The following is a 20344-nucleotide window of genomic DNA, read 5'->3' as shown; positions in this document are numbered from 1 at the left end:
GTGCCTTTATGAGCAACTAAGTTCAGAGAAAGGGGTTCATTTGCATGGAGAAAAAAACAGATTTAAATATGGAGCCAAGAATATGCAAATTCTTTCTTTTTTCCAACCGAATAAGATTTACTTTTGTTGAAAAGCAGTAGCAGGAGTGCCCAGGGCACTACTGACCCCTTCCCAGCAAAAGAGACATCATGTTCATATTGCAAGGTACCGATTCCTCTTAAAAATGTCTCTTGGGTTTTTGTTCCAAGAGACAAGCTGTAAAAAGTCAAAGGCACCCTCAATCAACATGCTGAAAATTTAAACTTGTACAATGAAAATAACGCAGCCCATAACTACAGTTCTGTTCTTTCACAGTCTTAACCAATATTTATTAAGCTCGTGTTTTAGTTAGGATTTTATACTACATGCTCTGGAGAAACAAAAGACGTGAAGGAAATGATCCTTGTCCTCACTGTGGGGAGGCAAGATAAACAGAGTCCGAAAGCATACAAGACATAGCAGCCAATATGAATAAGTTACAGACTTCCTGGTGCAAAGGCACCTATGTGCTGAGAAGTGATGAGGGGAGGGGTGCCTGGGTGCCTCAGTCAGTTAACAGCTCAGGTCATGATCTCATGGTTTGTGACTTTAAGCCCCACATCAGGCTCTTTGCACTGACAGTGTGGAGCCTGCCTGGGATTCAACCTCTTCCCCTCTCTGTCTGCCCCTCTCTCAAAGTAAATAAATAAACTTCAAAAAAGGAAAAATGTAGATGAGGGGAGAGCACACTACAAACAGAAGCCAGTTAGGGCCGCCCTTGTTGCTGGAACTTGAAGGGAGAGAGGGGAGAAAAGTCTCTTTTGGCTGGGGGGGACAGTAGCAGTAGTGGGGTATAACTATTTCTAAGATATTTTCCTGGGTAGGGATATCTACTTTAGAGTATAAAGAGATCAGTGAGGTCTTTTGGCACAAATACTTTAAAAAATATAAGTGTCCCAGACACTCACTGTGACAGAGAAGGGGAACAGCACCTCTATCAGTCATTCTGCTGTAGCACACAAAGAAACAAAGCTTCCATTTATTTTTTTTTAATTTTTTTAATGTTTTATTTATTTTTGAGACAGAGAGAGACAGAGCATGAACGGGGGAGGGTCAGAGAGAGGGAGACACAGAATCTGAAACGGGCTCCAGGCTCTGAGTGGTCAGCACAGAGCCCGACGCGGGGCTCAAACTCACAGACCGTGAGATCATGACCTGAGCTGAAGTCGGAGGCTTAACCGACCAAGCCACCCAGGCGCCCCCAAAGCTTCCATTTAAAGCAAAAGGAAGCTTTAAAGTCATTTGTGGTTGTGATATTATCTTTTCTTGTATATATAAAAAACAAAACAAAACAAAAAAACACCTGTGATTCTTGATTGCTATCAGTCCTGAGTCTGGAGGATTTCTTGATGGGGGGGCTGGGGCGGGGGTGGAGAACAACCCCACACATATATCATAGCCTCGTGTTCCTACACAGAAAGCTTCAAGAAAAAAAAGGGTAAATTCACTGGTGAAGACAGATTGAGTTATGAGAAAGAAATGTACCATATTAACTGCTTATAGCATGCACCTAAACACTACCTCTGCCCTTTTTTCCCTTAGAATCCACATTTCCGTGCAGATCCCGCACCAGGATGGAATGCTGCCCCTTATCTCCACCATGCCGCTGCACAACTTGCATTTTCTATTATCTGAGTCCATCTACAGACACCAGCATGTCTGCTCCAATCTCGTCACCACCCGTGACCTGAGAGGCATCTCAGGTGGGGGCTTTCCCATTCCAGCCCAGCACAGTGGCCCTTAGGGATAGAGCGAGGCGAACTCTGCTTTTGTGTCTCCCAATCCTCAAAGTCTGCATGTTTAGTAGATTTCCTTCCTAGCAGACAACCAAACATAGGCATCTCAGACAGTGAAGTGAATAGGGAAAAACAAGGACTTTGGAACCAAGCTGATTTAGGTTCGAATCCCTAATTCTACTACCTATACAACTAAACAGAAATAGCAGAACTTCCCCAAACCACTGTTTGCTTATCTATGACATGAGGAAAACAATTGCTACCAATCAGGGTAAGGATTTAATCTGTTGATGGTTTTTAAAGCACCTGCCATGGTAAATGTTCATTCTTTCCCTGCCCCACTGTTGAGCATGTTTGGATCTGTGCCCTGAAATCCCCTTATTGCAGCATCTTTAGAAAGCTAAAGTGCATATGTCACATGTTATAGGATGGGCTCCCGGAGCAGGAGCTGAGATGGAATGTGGGGGTACAAGATGTTCACTGGGGATCAGCATCTGTGACGAGGAAGGAGAGGACGCAGAATTGGGCAGAGGGAGAAGTCAGACTGCAGTGCAGCCCTCCAGAAGCCCCCATCACTTCAGGAACTCTTCCTACTTCCAGCCCCAGCTGACAGCCCTCTCTGAGGCACCTCAGTCACTGGATGCCAGAGCCCCCACAGGGGTGGCCACAGGAGCCACTGTCCCACTGACGCAAACCTGAAGGAGCTGACAGCCCGGGTGGCACATTCCGGTGTCTACCATAGCAGACATTTTACTCTACAAAGGATCCTGTCCATTTCCATTTACCTTAGCAAGTGCGCATTAAATGCATGTTTCCTCCCTTGACAACCGATGAATCATTTACCAGTATTTTAGAAGATAGAGAAGCATTCATACGCTCTTTCATATTCATTAAGCATCACTTTAGGTATTGATGGTCTTTACACGGTAGAAATTAGTTGAGTATGAATTATTCGCAAGTCACTGAGCTACACATGAAAGTCTAACCGGTTCACCTGTGCAGCCACTGAAAGAAACATACACTGTTTATAGGCTGAAAGTTTGTACCTCTTCCCACTTAAACACAATTAAATTCAACACATGATAATTGAGATCCTACTCCTTTCAGGGCAGAGGACCAGGTGCTGGTGTCAAACATCCTAAGACGTTTCAGACATTCTAAGACTCTTTCAGAATATTATATTTGCTTTTAGTACTATAAAAAATTTGAATCTTGATATTCTAAAATTGTATCTGTGTTTAGCTCTCTACTGCATAAAGGTCTTCCTTAATTTAGAACACTTTGGTTGCTTGGCAGCATTTGATCCAATAATTTTTGCCCGTAGCAGGGAGGTTTAGTCAAGCATCATTAGCATGCTATTTACTCATTAGCACAAAATTAAGATTTTTTTTTCCTAAGAGTTCAGAAACCATAGCAGGGGAGGAGGTAGTCAGATGTTTGTCTGTTGGCTTTACATAAAAGCTGTTTTTAAAAAATCAGTCTTAAAAAATAACAATTCATCAACAAATCATCCGTGTAGTAAATCTGTTTCTTCAAGGGTTGATTGCAAAGCTTCAGTATGTATTCTTTTCCAAGACACACAGGGCCACTGAGCTCTGGCTCCATTTATGGTACCCTTTGCTCATCTTTTCTTCTGGGGTTCATGCAGCCTCTTAGAGGAGTCTATGAACTCAGTCACAGGTAACCCCCTAGCAACAGGTACTCTAGCTCCCCTCCCCTTCTCATGCAGTGTGTATTGGGAACCCTGGGTTGCTCCATTAATGGTCTCTGATGGAACGTAAGCTATCTCAGTCTCTCAAGGACACATCCCTTCTCCCCACCCAGCTCCTGGGCAGCCAACGAGGGGCATGTCAACAGACTGACTTCTTGTTCTTTGTTCCTCCCTCCCCCACAGAGGCAGGGTTCCTGGACGATAAGGTCTATGACAGCACAGCCCTGGGGCCTGGCTATGACCGCCCCTTCCAATTTGACCCCAGCGTCCGGGAGCCCAAGACCATCCAGCTCTACAAACACCTGAACCTGAAGAGCTGCGTCTGGACCTTTGATGCCTATTATGACATGACTGAGTTAATTGATGTCTGTGGGGGGTCTGTAACTGCCGACTTCCAGGTGGGTCCTCCAGGGGCTTATCCAAAGGCTGCAAGCACCTGGGTGCCATATGAAATTTTGTTTCTTCCTGAAGCACTTCTGTTAGCATGTTGCATCTGGTGCCCAGCCCCAGAACTGGGATAACCAAAGGAGTCTTTAGAAGTCCCTCAGATGAGATCTTAGCAGCATGATGGCTAGAGAGAACCCTCGAAAGTCTTCTAAATCAATTAACTGGAAAATTAATGTGGAAAATGTTAAAATGAATGTAGAAAAACATTACTGTCTGGAACAGCCACTTACATAAAAATCTAATATTTGCTTCTCTAGATATATATATAATATATAATATATATATCCATCCCCCTGGGTATATTTTGGAAGCCAAAAGGATTGACATTTCATGGTAAGGTTATTACGAAGTAGATGTTTTCTTTTCCGCATATGGGGAAATAAGTCAAAGTAAGGTGTACCTTTCCAGAAGACAGGGAAAACATAATGCTTTTTAAGCATTATGAAGAGAGAATTGTGTATAACACTTTGATTTCATTCCTAGTCCAAATCTGTGCGAAATTTACAACCCTTGCAAAAATGGACACATTCTTAATCGTTGTGGAACATTAGTGACAAAAGAAAATTTTAGCAAGAAGCCATAGTCATAGGAGGGCAGTTATATCAAAGAAATGCATCCTCATGGGAAATATGAATCTAAAGCAGATTCTACCTAATTATCAGCAGTTATCTCAATGAACTAAAAATTAACGTTTGCTCTTCATTTCAAATCGGTTTAACCACACTGAAAGAGGGACTTCTGGAGGCACTGAGAGTAATCATTTTGAGGACGTGCCTTTGATTAAAATTTGGTTTATTTTGCACTATCTCTGTTTGGTTAGCTCTCATTTTATATACACTACTGCCCTCTACTGAGTGGAAAATTAAAGCATTCTAAGTTATCTGTTTCTGCAGTTACATGACCTATATTCACCTTCGAAATGCAAAACTAAGTGATTGGTTCCTCCTGACCTCTCAAAAATTAGTATTCTATGTTCTCCGTGTTTTTACTTTAATCATATTTTTGTTCAGAATATGCCTATAATTCTCAAAGGCTAAGATTTCTTGTTATATATGCCCCACTTCTTGAACCAACACAGAATATATGCACAGAAGTACTTCATTGCAGTCCGTTTCTTTAAAAATAGTTAAAACAGCTGGTGTATGGTAGAAAGAATGTAGACCAAGCCCTAGTTCATCTATTTTCTTGTCGTAACTTCTCTGAATCTCATCTGAAATTGTAACCAATCATCTCAACAGGGGAAAGAACTTAGCACATTGCAGGTATACAGTAAATATTTGTCAAGGTTTGGATTTTTTTTTAAGGATTAGTAAGCAATGTCATGAGGGATAAAGGATAGAAAACAGAAACAGAGAGGGAAAATTAATTTTTTCAATCAGCTAAAGAATTATTGAGGTTCTAATATCAATAATTTTAGCAAAGCCTGTATGTTAAAGGGACAGAATATGGTGTGAGGTCCAGATAAAGTCTAGAAATTTCCTGAAGAAAACAGATTAAGCCATTTCAAAAGATAATTTTTTATGGAATTAGCAGTCTTTTGAAAAACTTGTAATCAAATTTTAAATCCCTGACAACATTGAATATGAAAAAATATTCTAGAAAAATAAAATTTTTGTGTCCCAAAGATTGATAAAACACTTGGCTCTTTTCCTAAATTGCCCATGGAAACACTTTACATTGTGCTTGAAAACAAAAGAAAAATCTAAGTTCCGTAGGGGATTATAGGATTCCACCAATGATAAAAATAAAATTTTTTCAAACGAAGCTTTTTTGTTATAAAAGAAATATGTGTTTATGGAGGAAAATATAAAATGAATAAACCAACTCTCCCATTCATACACACGTACATGCAGTTAGCTTCTCCATGAAAGCTTCCGTTTATATTTTGTTATCTTTCCATCCAGTTTTTGTTCACTGCATAGTTAAATAAAAATGTTTGAGCCAAGTTAATAGCAGTAACAGGAATTCCCTTAGAAGAAATATTCTCTTGGAAGTATGATGCGTTGCCTTTTCAAAAGTATTTCCGTGAGGTATTGTAGGAGATGGGAAATTGCCCAAACATACACAGCTCTGAACTGTGTGTTGGGAAGTTTCCTAGATATGATATCCAAATCCCATGACCTCATTTCCTGTTGCCAGAGATGTGAATAGACTTGGGCATCTTCCCAATTAGGGCTGATTCAGGCTCTCCTATAGGCCACTGGAAAATGTGGTCAGTGAGGGACTATGTACTGATCCGTTGGGAATAACTGTGTGCCTTTAAAATCTTGTCCAAGGCAACTGAACAGTGGAGGCACATCTCCTTCTCAGTCTTCAGAAATGTTTTTGTTCAAGTATCACCCCCTCAGAAAAGCCCTCCCGGATCACCCTATAGAAAGAAGCATCCTGGACACTTCCTATCCCTTTCTTTATTTTTAAAATTTATGTATGTCTACTAGACTATAGGTTCCATAATGGCAGTGATTTGGGCTTTTTCCACTGCTGAGGAAGAAGCTTGGTCTGGCACCTACGTGCCCAGCACGGTTGTGGGTACTTGGTTATAATTACTGACTGCAGAAGTAACTAAATGAGTGAGGTAAAAATTGAACTGAGATGTAACCATATGCCTTTTCATCCCAGGGAGGAAATAACCCTCCGTGTGCACACCTTTTGCTTGGCAGGTGAGAGACTCTGCTCAGTCGTTCCTGACCGTGCACGTGCCTCTCTATGTGTCCTACATCTATGTGACAGCCCCCAGGGGCTGGGCTTCTTTGGAGCACCACACTGAGATGGAGTTTTCCTTCTTCTATGACACTGTTCTCTGGAGAACAGGTATACCCATTTACATCTTAACTACTCCTGCCGTATGCTTAAGTAAGACTAAAAGAAAATAATGAGTAGTTCCTTTTAATAAGAGCTCCATTCTTCATCCCGTTGTCCTATATACAGTCCAAGTGGGCTGCTACTCTAGACCAAATGAATAAAGTGAGCCAGGTTGTTCTTGATATATTTTTCCATTTCAATGCATCTGATTCGAAGGTGCTTTTGCTCCTTAAATGCTTTGAATTATACCATTTTTAACTAGGAGCAAATGAACATGGTTATACTCCAGAAGGACACCTCTAAACCCCTAATGGACCGTATAGGACCCATCTGTCACCTGCCATCCTCTACTCCGGGTGTGAATTGAGTTTTTCATCCCTGCAGGCCCTCTAGTATCAGCATTCATGGACATGGTTATTTTCAGGAACCACAGCCCCTCAGCTAAGAGTTCACACCTTACCCTTATCTCCTCCAAGCCACCTTTTCCTGCTGCTATCACACGATACCCCAAAATTATCTCCCCTTCTGCTGCTCCCATTCTCCCTCACCTGTAAATCTCTACAGGTGATTTACTCGATCTGGCACAGAGATACTAACCAGCTACAGGAGTTTTCTTTAGATAGGACCTCATCTCTAGTAATGGAAAGTACAGTCCTTTCTTCAGTGCTTTCAACTCAAATCATTTGTCTTATATTTCTCATAGGAAAATAACTTCAGGAAGTTTTCACACTCTGGGTCAAATCATTTCTTGAGATTTGGGGTTCTTTTTAAATGTTATTTTCCCCATCCTTTGGTCGTCCTTTTGTTTTGATTCATACTGAACTCATTGGACATCATGATTGTAGTTACTCTTATTAAAGCCACAGTTCTCTCATGTCATACCATATATGGCTGGCCTTCTACATGCTAATCTTTAATCCTCCATGGATTTAATATTAAATGTAGCCACCAGGACATGGTTTATGGTTCTGTCGAGTCATGAAATGTGTCCTTGTAAGAGTGCCTTGGTGGCTCAGTTGGTTAAACAACTGACTCTTGATCTCTGCTCAGCTCATGATCTCATGGTTCCTGAGTTTGAGTCCCATATCTGGCTCTGTGCTGACAGCGTGGAGCCTGCTTGGGATTCTGTCTCTCCCTCTCTCTGCGCCCCCCCTGCTCACACACTCTTTCTCTCTCTCTCAAAATAAATACATAAACTTAAAACAAAAAAAACGTGTCCCCATAAGGAGAAGCAAACAGTATGAAGCAGATGCACTATAACCGCATGCTGCTGTCAAGTTGATAGAAGTTTAAAGGCCAGTTGTTTTGAGCCATGGGCTGGGGCCCTGACTCTGGTCCAGGTGGCATTTTCAGGTATGAAGAGACTATGTCAAAGAGAATGGAACTATAACAACAACAACAACAACAACAACAACAGTGGAATGAACTGTCATACAGTTTTAATTGGCAAATGTGTCTAAATAGATTCTACGTTGCTATGAATATGTACATTTTTCTTACATTCAAATGACTGTGCAGCTCTTACTTAGAGGTGTCTCTGGGACAGCTCACATATAGGATACTATGTGCGAGATCTCCATGCCCTAACTTGGATGTTTTATGTATGATCGCCTGCCTAGGAATCCAGACAGACAGCGTGCTCTCTGCAAGGCTTCAGATAATAAGAATCTATATCCGAGAAGATGGCCGTCTCGTCATTGAATTCAAGACCCATGCCAAATTCAGAGGTAATATCAGTGCAGTTTTTCCAGTTTTTTATTAAGAAACATTACAAACACAGACAAAAGGTAAAGGAATAGAACAATGAAAAACCAAGTCAACAATTGTTAACGTTTTGCTATGTATGTATGCACCCATACCCATATTTATGTACCACATTTGAAAACAAGCTGCAGACTTCTTGTCAAGTTACTCTAGATACTTTAGAAGCCTCTCCTGAGAACAAAGACATTCTCTTACACATCACAAGAGTATCACTACATCAAGATATTTAAGATTGATCCAATAATAGCTAGTCTATATTCATATTTCCTCTCTTGTCCTACAAGTGTCTTTTCCATTTGTTTTTATATTGTTTTGTATTTATTTTATATCTGTTTATATAAAGGGAAAGTGGATCCAATCAATATCCACATACATTCTAGTTGTTATATTTTTTCAGTCTCTCAATCTACAAGTCTCTCCACTTTTATTTATTCATGACAATGGATGACTACAGTTTGAAGGAGTAGAAGTATCCTGCTGAATAACCTTTATGATGTTTAAAATTGTTTCCTTCCACCAAGGACTTGAGTGGCTTTAAGTGTAGTTTTTTAAAATCTGAATTTGATATTTCTATTTATAAACTACCAGGACCTTTCTGCCTCTAAGAAACATGTATTTTGGAATTGAAAGCTAAGTTTATTTGACATACATTGTCCCATAAAGACCCCTATTATTATGAATATACTTGGCACCATTTCTACAAGGTACATTTGTGTTGTTTATAAATATATATGACCATAATGACCATCATGAGTAGGATGATAGACTGGGGTGAGATGCCATGCTGTCCAGCCAGAGTGAAATACATTCTAAAGGGTTAGAAGGTAGGTATAACTGTCATTGTTTGATAAAAGTATATTCATTCAGTACTAAGGCTTTAGTAGGGGATTCACCTCAAGTACTATAAAACTCACAAATAAGTATGTGTGTCTCCCCTTGAAATAGGACAGTTTGTGATGGAGCATCACACCCTCCCTGATGTGAAATCATTCATAATGACTCCAGACCATCTAGGAGGAATTGAATTTGACCTGCAGCTACTATGGAGTGCTCAGACTTTTGATTCTCCGTATCAACTCTGGAGAGCCACAAGCTCTTATAACAGGTGAATACAGGATGGGGGTGTTCAAGGGTAGATCTAAAAATGGTCTCAGTCTCTTCCAGGAGCTTGGGAAATAGGGCTTCCCCCCACACCAAAGGTTGGATTTCTATTATAAGGTGGTGGGGATAGAAATAACCCTCCAACATGGGCCACCTGGGTGGCTCAGTTGGTTAAGTGTCTGACTTCAGCTCAAGTCATGATCTCACAGTTTATGAATTTGAACCCCCCATTGGGCTCTGTGCTGACAGCTCAGAGCCTGGAGCCTGCTTCAGATTCTGTGTCTCCCTCTCTCTCTGCCCTTCCCCACTCGCACTCTGTCCCTCTCTCTCTCTCTCTCAAAAATAAACAAACATCAAAAAAAATTTTTTTAGGGCGCCTGGGTGGCGCAGTCGGTTAAGCGTCCGACTTCAGCCAGGTCACGATCTCCCAGTCCGTGAGTTAGAGCCCCGCGTCGGGCTCTGGGCTGATGGCTCGGAGCCTGGAGCCTGTTTCCGATTCTGTGTCTCCCTCTCTCTCTGCCCCTCCCCCGTTCATGCTCTGTCTCTCTCTGTCCCAAAAATAAATAAAAAACGTTGAAAAAAAAATTTTTTTAAAGAAATAACCCTCCAAAAATAGAAAGAAACAAATTAAGTCAGATCAGCTTCTGCTATAAACCAGGAAGTGGTTACCCTTATTACAAGGACAAGACCAAGAAGGCTGCATATAATTTCTACTCACATCCTATAGCTAGAATTTAATTACATGACACATCTGCCTGCAAGAGAAGCTGGGAAATTAAAATCATAGTATAATAAAGAGACTTCAGTCACCACAACCCGTTCAAAATCCAGGATCTCTGACTATCAGGTCTAGATGCCATCCTTATGTCCAGTGTTCTATAAAATAAATAATAAGATTTATCTCTCTCCCACACCCAAGATAGAGGTGGAATAGGAATTGGTTAAATACAGCAAAATATCTCTTTTGTAAAGGGGAAGAATAGGAGAAACATAATTAAAAGTATTATAAAAAACTATCCATAAAAAAGATAATGAGGCAACTGGGAATCTGTCGTGAATATTGTTATCCTTATTTTATAGATCATGAAATTAAGATCTCTAAACAAGATGAAATTCTTGTTCCATCTTTATAGTTAAGAAGTGGCAGATTATCTTAAGAATCATTTTCAAAAAGATGTCATTAATTGTGAAATTTTGGTCTTCTATCAGGTATTTTTTTAAATAATGATTCCTTTGAAATCAATATATAATAATCTTCAAAGGCTGTGCTTTCCCCAAGCTCATGAGATTATGCACACACTTTGTCCTAATTTATAGACATGGAAACTGTCCTCTTTAAATCCTCTGCTAACTCCCCACTGCCTACTGGATGAAGTCCAAATTCTTTATTCAGAGCCCACACCCTCCCTTCTGCCTCATCTCAAACCCAACCTCCCAACCACATTAAATATCCCATCAACCCCTGAACCCACCAACCCAACTACACTTCCATTCCCTCTGCCCTTCCTACTCTTTCCTTCTTGCAGACCTTGAACTCTTCTGAACCCCAGCTCAAATACTCTCAAATACTGACCCCTCTGTGACATCTTTGCCGACTCTCCATCCAGTGCTAGAAGATCCTCCTCCCATTCCCTCTTTGTTCCATTTTCTACCATAACACAGTTCATTATATTAAATGCTCTAAGTAGAATCCTATTTTCCACTAGCTGGTGAGCTTCCCAAGGGTAAAGGCATACCTGATTGATCTTGAATTCCCAGAGCTACAGGTTTTACCACATGGTAGGTCCTGAATAAACATCCTTTAAGAGTTTAAGTTTGAGGTAAGGAGACAAAAATATTTGGATAAATGGCAAAGTATGGAACACCATCCAGCATTCTGTGCAATGTGCACTGTAAGAGGTAAGGAACACTGAGACTATAGCGGTTCAGGGAAGGTTAGGGAGCTGTACAAATCTTCCTGGAGGAGGGTCACAGCTCATGCTCCATGTTGCAATATGAGTAATGTCTAATTTTTTGAAAGGAGAGGAGAGGAACTTTAGAATTAAAGACCTGCATCTAGGGCTGTGTTTGGTATATACACAGGGATGGTGAGGAAACGGACCTAAATCATATTTAGGGATGGGAAAAGTAGGACTGTGGGTTTGGGAGGCCATGAAATCCTTCATTCGTTTGTTCAACAAATATTTATTGAGCATTTGCTGTGTTTTGCAGAAGGTTCTAGGCACTTGGATACATCAGTGAACAATTTAAAGATCCTTGCACACAGCACTTACAGTAAAGTAAAAAGACATAAAAAGGTCAATAAATAAGTATAGTAGAGCATGTCAGAAGGTGGGGAGTGCTATGGAAAAATAAAAGATTTAGAGCAGGGTAAGGGGAATCAGGATGGGGAAGGGGACATTGTAATTTTAATTAAGATCTTCAAAGTAGCCCTCATCAAGAATGTACACTTGAACAAATACGTGAAGGAGATAAGGGAATTCGCTATGCAGATTATCAGGGAAAGAAGTTCCTGGCAGAGTTCCTGAATTGACAGCATTTCTAGCATCTTGGGGAATAGCAAGGAGGCTGGTGTGGCTGGACTGGAGTGAGCAAGGAGAAGGATGATAGGCAGTAAGGTCAAAAATGTAAGGGGATGGGGTAGGGCCACCATGTGGAGCCTTGTAGACCAGTGCATGGATTTTGACTTTTACCCCAGTGCATTGGGAGCCACAGCAGGGTTTGAGCAGAGGGGCAACATGATCTGTCCTGTTTGAAAGCAAGGGTCGGGCATGGTCAGTTCTGCCTAAGCATTTCTATTAATTATGGGTTACTATTCACATTATACATGTCAATTTTCATGTAATTCAAATATGGTGTATAAAGTCTAAGCTCGGAGGAAGATAGGGATCACGTAGAAAAACTGCAGACACATAGACTGTCAGACAGGAAGGGGCTTAGAAACCAAGCCCTGTAAGTTTGTGTGGCATGTGAAAAGTCATACAGTCATACAGAGGCAATGCCAAGCCAGGTTTAGACTATCTCACAGTGTAGCTTGTGCCATTCCACTACAATGACCCAGGATGTGTCACAAAACTCCTGTTTATTTATTTCTTTGCTATCGGTTTATGAATAAATAGATGAATACACAAGAAATGGTCAAAAAAGAAACACAGCAAACGCGAGAACTGTCACAGATCGCTCACAGTAGTTAGAATTAAGACTCCTAGCCCTGCACTCTTCATTCAGGGGATGGCAGCCTCCCAAGACTCCTTGAAGAATCTTCCTGAAGTCTCTGGCTGCCTGGCTGTCTTCCAGACAACCTGCCAGGGCTGGGGCTGCTACTCCATGACAAGTGAAGGAAATGAAGTAGGTGAGGGTACAAACGCTCCATGTTCTTGGTGTCATAACCTTCAGAATTCTGTGATCCACCACATATAGGGAAAATGGCAGCCCTCGGTCTCCTGTGAGAAGAGAGATTTTTCTTCAGCTCCACAAAGGGCTGAGCCTCTAGAGTTTGGGAGAGGAGCCTGGAAACTGAGTGCTGCGCTAACGGGGGCGGGGGCATTCTCTGGAGAGGGGTGTCCTTTAACTCTGAGGCATTTGCCACCACTTCTGTCAGAGCAGCAGCTGCCGTGTTCACATCTTAATAAGTAACATCTTTAGCAGTTGAGCATGTGTTGAACAGGGTGTCCGTCAACTAGAAGTGCCAAACAGAAATTGTCAAACAAGTTTCATGGAAATCTGAAGGAAGTGGCCAGTTCTGTTTTATCTTCACTGGGCCTTTTAGGTTTTTACAAACAATACGCCTTTCTCAGCTTTTCTCAGGAAAAGGACCTGCATAGGATAAAGGAAAATAGCACCATTTAACACCTCTGGATAATACCCTGATGGTTAAAACAATCCATGACGGATTTCTGAAAATTGTGTTTGCAGGCTCGTAAAGGTTGTGGATGCCAGGCACAAATGCCATCTGAAACGTCAGTGTGTTTCTGGGTAAGTAAATAATCTATAAAATGTCCCCTCTAACCACAGTCTGCTCTGTGTGTTTCCAGGAAGGACTACTCGGGGGAGTATACCATCCACCTGATTCCATGCACCGTGCAGCCCACACAGCCATGGATTGATCCAGGGGAGAAGCCTTTGGCCTGCACTGCACATGCCCCAGAAAGGTAGAGAAATGCAGGAGATCTTCACTGTTTGTAAATCCACCTCCTCACTAAAATGTATTTGTATCTGCAAAGTCCGTTCTCGCGGTGCCTTCACGGTCATTCATGGACATGCAGAGTGGCAAATTGTTGAGTCACTGGACACGCACATTCCCGGCTCAGGTCAAGTAAGGCCTTCTTGTTGAAGCTTTTGTACTAGAAACAAGTATCCTTTCCGTGGCTACATAGTACCATGGTTTTCAAATTTGTGTGCTTTTTCTTGGTGATTTCACGGTTTATAATGGCTCCCAAGCATAGTGCTGAAGTGCTATGTGGTGTTTCTAAGTACAGGTAGGCTGTGATGTGCCTTGGGGAAAGTCGGATAGGCTTCTCTGGGCATAGGTTTGTCAGTTCCACGTTAACAAATGAGCAACATATTAAGTAAGGTATTCTTAGCAGAAACATGCATAAAACAGTGTTAGGTATTGGTCGGTCAATCAAAATGTTGTGACCAGAGGCTGCAGGGACTCTACCCTCTATTTCCCCTAAGAGCAGTGATTCAGTATTCACTAATTCAGTGTTCACTGTGACTTTATAGAACATACTTACCACAAATAACAAGAATCAACTATACATCAGCCTGTACTCACCTCAACCAGTATTCATTCAACCAGTATTAACTCGGCTTTTACCATGTGCTTGGCTCTGGTCCAGCCTGGAGATTATAGCAGAGGACTAAAAGTAACCTCTGCTCTCAGACAGTGGATAGTCGAGTGCCATTTTCCCAGGAGCAGAGCAAAGTGAAGAGAAAACATTTCTGAGAGATGATGCTGAAGACAGGATCTGACATTATCATAAAGAGAAGATAATTTGGAATGTGACGTTCAGATTAAGAAACTGAGAATTGGGCATTGGATTTGGTGATTCAGAAGTCGTTGATGATCTTGCCAAAGGGCAGGGTCAGTGGAGTGAGGGGTTAAAGTCTGGTTGGAGTGGGCTTAAGAGATGGCGACGAGAAAGTAGAGACAACAGGGGTAAACTGTGTCTAAGGTGTTTTATTATAAAGGACATCAGCAGAAAGGGACAGTAGCTAGAAACAAAGTCAAAGGAGGTCTTATTTGTGTTTTAGAGTAGAAAATATTTCAGGATATTTGTATTCTGGTGGAAGTAACCCAGTTGGTCTATTAGGTGAAATTTAATGTTGCAGCAGAACAAGGGAAAATCTGCAGAGCCAAACCCTTGAATAGGGTGGGGATAGGCCCGGGATGAGAGGGGAAGGGCTGACCTTTGCTAAAAGCACAGAATGTTTACTCACAGAGAGAGGAAGGCATGCAGGTGTGTGTGGATATAGGTGAGGGGAAAATTGGTAGAATGGGAGGGCAGGGATGAAAAGTAGAATCTGATTAAATCCATTTTCTCCATAAAATGAGAAACCAAGCATGGGATGGAAGTGAGGAACACTGAGGTTTGAGAAGAGAGGAGGAAGTGAGGCAGCCATCTTAGAGAGTGGGAAAGTATGCTGTCTGTACAGATGGCAGCAGATCAGGCTGTGCTGAGAGCCTGTTGACTGATTGTTAAATTGCCATATTATTGACAATAAGATAAACTGCATATTTATGGTACGTCCAACTGATAAATTTTTACAACACCCATGAAACCATCAGAACTAAGATAGTGAATATATCCATTTCCTTCGAAGTTTCCTCATGCCCCTTGGTCATCCCTCCCACCCCAGCCCAGCCCACCCCTTTGTCCAGGCATCCACTGATCTGCTTTCTGTCACTACAGATTAGTTTGCATTTTCTAGAAATTTGTATAAATGGCATCATACAGTATGCATTCTTCTTCTCTGGCTTTTTTCACACAGTGCGATTATTTTCATGCATTCCTGTTGTGTATTATCAGTAGTTTGTTCCTGTAATTGCCGAATTGTAGTCCATGGTGTGGATATACTACAATTTGTTTATCAGCTCATCAGTTGGTGGGCATTTGGGGTGTTTCCAGTTGATGGCTATGATAAATAAAGCTGCTATGAATGTATATACACAGACCTTTACATGGACATATGCTTTCAGTTTTCTTGTGTAAATACTTAGGAATGGAATGGCTGGATCATATGGGGAATATATGCTTAACTTTTTTTTTGGAATTTTTAAAAAATGTTTATTTATTTTTGAGGGAGAAAGCATAAGTGGGGGAGGGGCAGAGAGCGAGGGAGACACAAATTCTGAAGCAGGCTCCAGGCTCCAAGATGTCAGCACAGAGCCTGATGTGGGGTTTGAACCCACCAACTGTGAGATCATGACCTGAGCCAAAATCAGCGGCTTAACGGACTGAGCCACCCAGGCGCCCCCTGCATGCTTAACTTTTTAAGAAACTGCCAAACTGTTTTCTGAAGTGTTTGTAATATGTAACATTGTGTGTGCATTCCCACCATGAGTGTGTCAGTGTTCCAGTTTCTCAGTATGCTGGGACAAGTGGTCAGGGAGGTTCTACGTGACTGGAGAATGAATGAACAGGAGTAGTAGCATGGGTGAGCTGGGAAGTTAGGAGGTGGTAGTTAGAGAGTGAGGTGCTGGAAAATGATATTCTTGGAGGTGGTGCATAGTAGGACCATGAAGCATAGGTGGCTGTGGTTGGGGGGAAGAACAAGCTCTTTGAGGTGAAGGTATTAAGGAACTGAGGGGTTAAGGTATTAGATGATTCATCCATGTGGATGTTGAAATCATCAAGATTAATGGTAGGAACACCAGTCAGCTAAATGAGGGAGGGAAAGTGACCAGGAAAATAGTGGTTGGCTGAAATAAGGAAGAATGAGGGCAAATAATCTGGTAAGATATACTGGAGATTTCTATTCATGTATTAAAATTGTTAAATTATGAATATTATCTTATTTATTTATTTATTTATTCATTTATTTAGTGTTTATTTATTTTTGAGAGAAAGAGCACAAGTGGGGGAGGGGCACAGAGGAGGTGGGGGACAGAGGACCTGAAGCAGGTTCTGCACTGACAGCGGCGAGGCTGATGGGGGGCTCGAACTCATGAACCGTGAAATCATGACCTGTGTCGAAGTCAGACACTTAACCAACTGAGCCGCCCAGGTGCCCAAATAGGAATATTATTTTAGATAGTCAGAAGACCATATATAGTACACATATAATACCTCAAGAAACAGAATATTACCTAATATGAATTGCAACTACAATAAATGAGTATCTCTTAGGCTGTGCTATTCATGATAAAATGAGTAGTAACAACTACCAGTGATATGAAAGATCATGTATGTAGTGCAGACTATGCGGGAGACTCTGTACTAGGCTCTGAAGAGTTAATTCTTACCACGGTGGCCCCCCAGAAAATTGGCACTGTTCTTTCCATTTTATAACGAGTGAAAGTTGGAGTAAAGAAAAAAAAGAAATAGATCATTACCAGTACCTTTTATTTTTTTTAAGTTTATTTATTTATTTTGAGAGAGAGAGAGAGAGAGAGAGAGAGAGTGTGCGAGCATGAGTGGGGGAGGGGCAGAGAGAAAGCGAGACAGAGGATCTTAAGCAGGTTCTATGCTGTGAGCATGGAGCCCAACATGGGCCTCAAAGCCACGAAACATGAGATCATGACCTGAGCCAAAACTAATAGTTGGATGCTCAACTGACTGAGCCCCCCAGGTGCCCCACCAGTACCTTTTAAATACCCTTAGTGCCCTTTCCACTTGCTCTCTCTTCCACCTTTTGGCCAAGATAACCACTAGACTGATGTTTGTATTTATCATTCCTTGTTTTGGTTTATGGTTTACCTCCTTTTTACTTCTGCATGGTTTTGCATGTGTTTTTTTTGAGCGATATAAAAATGTCATACTGCACAAATTCTCTCTGCAAGTTTTCTTTTTTGCTCAGTGAATCATTTCCTGATTCATAAGTATATCAACATTTGTGTTGATTCATGTAGCTGTAGTGTGGTTTTCACCGCCTTAAGGTATTCATTGTGGGAATATTCCACAATTTATTTGACCATTGTATTTGACTTACAATTCCATATTCTATTAGGAGGAATACTCTATTTGTCTCTGAGTGTACATGTGTGAGAAGAGTTTCTCCAGGGTAGGTCCTGGATTTTTTTTTTTTTTTTTTTTTTTTTTTTGTAAGAGGAGAGAGGTTTGAAAATGGCAAAAGGGAGCAAAGAAAGCACCAACCCATTTCCATCCACTGGTGTGTGTGGGTGTGGGAGGCCACAGAGGGAAGAGTGTTGTTGAGTCAGTATTCTAAGGCTTCAGAGTTGGAAATCTTTGCCTTGCATCAGGGAGATCGTTACTTGTGGGGTCCTTGTTATTCCCAGGGTGACTTTCCATAGGACATAACCTGGCTTTTGATCACCTCTGTGGCTCCATACGGATGCAGTAGAACCATAACACAACAAATAATCAAGACTGACTCAGGGAATTCAGACCTAATTCAAAAGAATTGTGTCTCGCGTGATGCCTGTTTTTGTGAGGTCTGTAATACCTTCTAATCTTATAAATCCTCATCATCTTCATCATCTCAAATCCATCATTTGTTCTATTTAATCAGTCAATATTTATTGAGTGTCTTAGGTGTCAGGCGCTATGTGGAGTCTGGTAACACCAGTATTAACAAGAAAAACCTGTTTCCCTGAGTCAGCTAAATGAGCTGCCGTGCAACTAATGGTGACATCAAAGTTGTTGAAGCAGGGTCAGCCCTGGCTTGTGTGGGTTGCCTCCACACTCCAAGTTCCTCCTATACCCCAACCCTCTCAAAACTACCCACTGGAGCACTTTCCATTAAAAGTAAGGAATGGTCAGATGGACTCTCTTGGAAGCATAAAGCATTGAAATTATCAGTCATGCATCATTCTTTAACAAATGTATGTGTCAGAAGCTTGGCTTTCATTGAAGATATGACAACGAGCAGATACATATGGGCTGTGACGCTAGTGGAACCTGTAATGGGTGAGGTGGACTTTGATCAGATGTACATTTAAAGTCACATTTAAATAAAATATCAAACCATGATAAGTACTTGGAAAGAAAAGTGCACAGTGTGATGAGAACAAATGATAAGGGGTCTGACCAAGCCTGGAAGGGAGGAGAAAGAGCGTGAGCTTCCTAGAGACAGGGGTGTTTGAGTTGAGATCTGGAGGATAACTAGGAGTTAATTCGGCAAAGAAAGGCAGACAGAGGAGGAGTGTTCCAGCAGAATGTGCAGCAAGATCAAAGTCAGGAAACTAAATGCATTATCACTAATCTCAGGTGGACCCTCAGGGCTTCCCAGCAGGAAACAACGGTCCCCTAACCAATGGCTTCACTCTCCCATTCTTCTCAACTATTTTACTCCTTCTCCTTCCCACTCAGATTGCTGTATCTCCCCGGTCCTCACCCTCAGCTGATTATTTTGTGTCCTATTTCATGGAGGAAACAGAAGAAACCAGAAGAGAACTCACCCAAGCTCCTACTGTCCTATCTGCTGACCTCCTGCATCTGCACATGCACACCCGTCGGAATGCAGGAACAGCCCTGGCTCCTGCTCACAGCCAGCGGCTCCACTTGTGCACTGGAACCCAAATCCTCTCTACTTTATAAAGAGGATCTTATAAAGGAGCAGTTCTCTCTATGAATCATTCCAATCAGCATTGAAAACGTAACTTTTCCCATCTCTAAAAAATAAAAGTCCTTTCTTGACCCCGTTTCACCCTCCCCACCCATTTTTCTCCTTCCTTGTACGTTAAGCTGTCCCTTAAAAGTCGCCTAGATTCACAATTTCCGGTTTGTCACCTTCCAATATCTCTGGAGCCTGCTGCAGTGACGCTTCTGCTCTCATCCCTTAACCCAGCTTGATCTTATCAAGGTCACCAGTGACTGTGTCTTACTAGAACCAGGGGTTAAGTCTTATCTTGATTTTTGTGATGGCTTCACAACATTTAGCAGTTGTTCAGTCTCCTCCTTGAGACGCTTTCTTCACTCAGCTGGACTGTCGTGCTCTGTAGGTTTTCCTTCTACCCCACTGGCTTTTCCTCACCATCTGCTCTGCTGGTTCCTTCTCTTTTCTATTGTTTTTGAATTTGAGTGCCCTAAGTGTCATGTCTGACCTGTCTCTTCTCTGTTTTCTTCTTTTTTTTTTTCTTTCCAAGATTTTATGTTAATTCAAGTGAGTTAACATATAGTGTAGTATTGGTCTCAGGAGTAGAGTTCAGTGATTCATCACTTACGTACAACCAAGTGCTTATCACAAGTGCCCTCCCTCCTTAATAACCTTCACCCATTTGGCCCATCCCCCACCTATTTCCCCTTTAGCAACCCTCAGTTTGTTTTCTATAGTTAAGAGTCTCTTAGAGTTTGCCTCTCTCTGTTTTTATTTTATTTTTCCTTCCCTTCCTCTATGTTCATCTCTTATTCTTCTTAAATTCCACATATGAGTAAAATCGTATGTTCTCTGACTTATTTTGCTTAGCATAATACTCTCTAGCTCCATCCACATTGCTGCAAATGGCAAAATTTCATTCTTTTGATGGCTGTGTAATATTCCATCGTGTATGTACATCTTCTTTATCCATTGATCAATCGAT

The 20344-nt window shown here is 41.5% G+C and overlaps 1 protein-coding gene across 2 annotated transcripts in view; it reads left to right on the top strand.

Moving 5' to 3' along the window:
• Nucleotides 1–20344, top strand: part of FRAS1 (Fraser extracellular matrix complex subunit 1) — a 420203-nt gene that overhangs the window by 388869 nt on the left and 10990 nt on the right. For both annotated transcript variants that reach the window (XM_053217214.1, XM_027058965.2), the window contains 6 exons: nt 1621–1781; nt 3709–3923; nt 6633–6783; nt 8394–8501; nt 9484–9643; nt 13674–13790. In XM_053217214.1, coding sequence (XP_053073189.1) covers nt 1621–1781; nt 3709–3923; nt 6633–6783; nt 8394–8501; nt 9484–9643; nt 13674–13790 — 912 coding nt within the window. The remainder of the gene's footprint in view (nt 1–1620; nt 1782–3708; nt 3924–6632; nt 6784–8393; nt 8502–9483; nt 9644–13673; nt 13791–20344) is intronic.

Source organism: Acinonyx jubatus, chromosome B1, assembly GCF_027475565.1.
Source record: "Acinonyx jubatus isolate Ajub_Pintada_27869175 chromosome B1, VMU_Ajub_asm_v1.0, whole genome shotgun sequence".
NCBI lineage: Eukaryota > Metazoa > Chordata > Mammalia > Carnivora > Felidae > Acinonyx > Acinonyx jubatus.
This window is presented reverse-complemented; position numbering and strand designations above follow the sequence as displayed.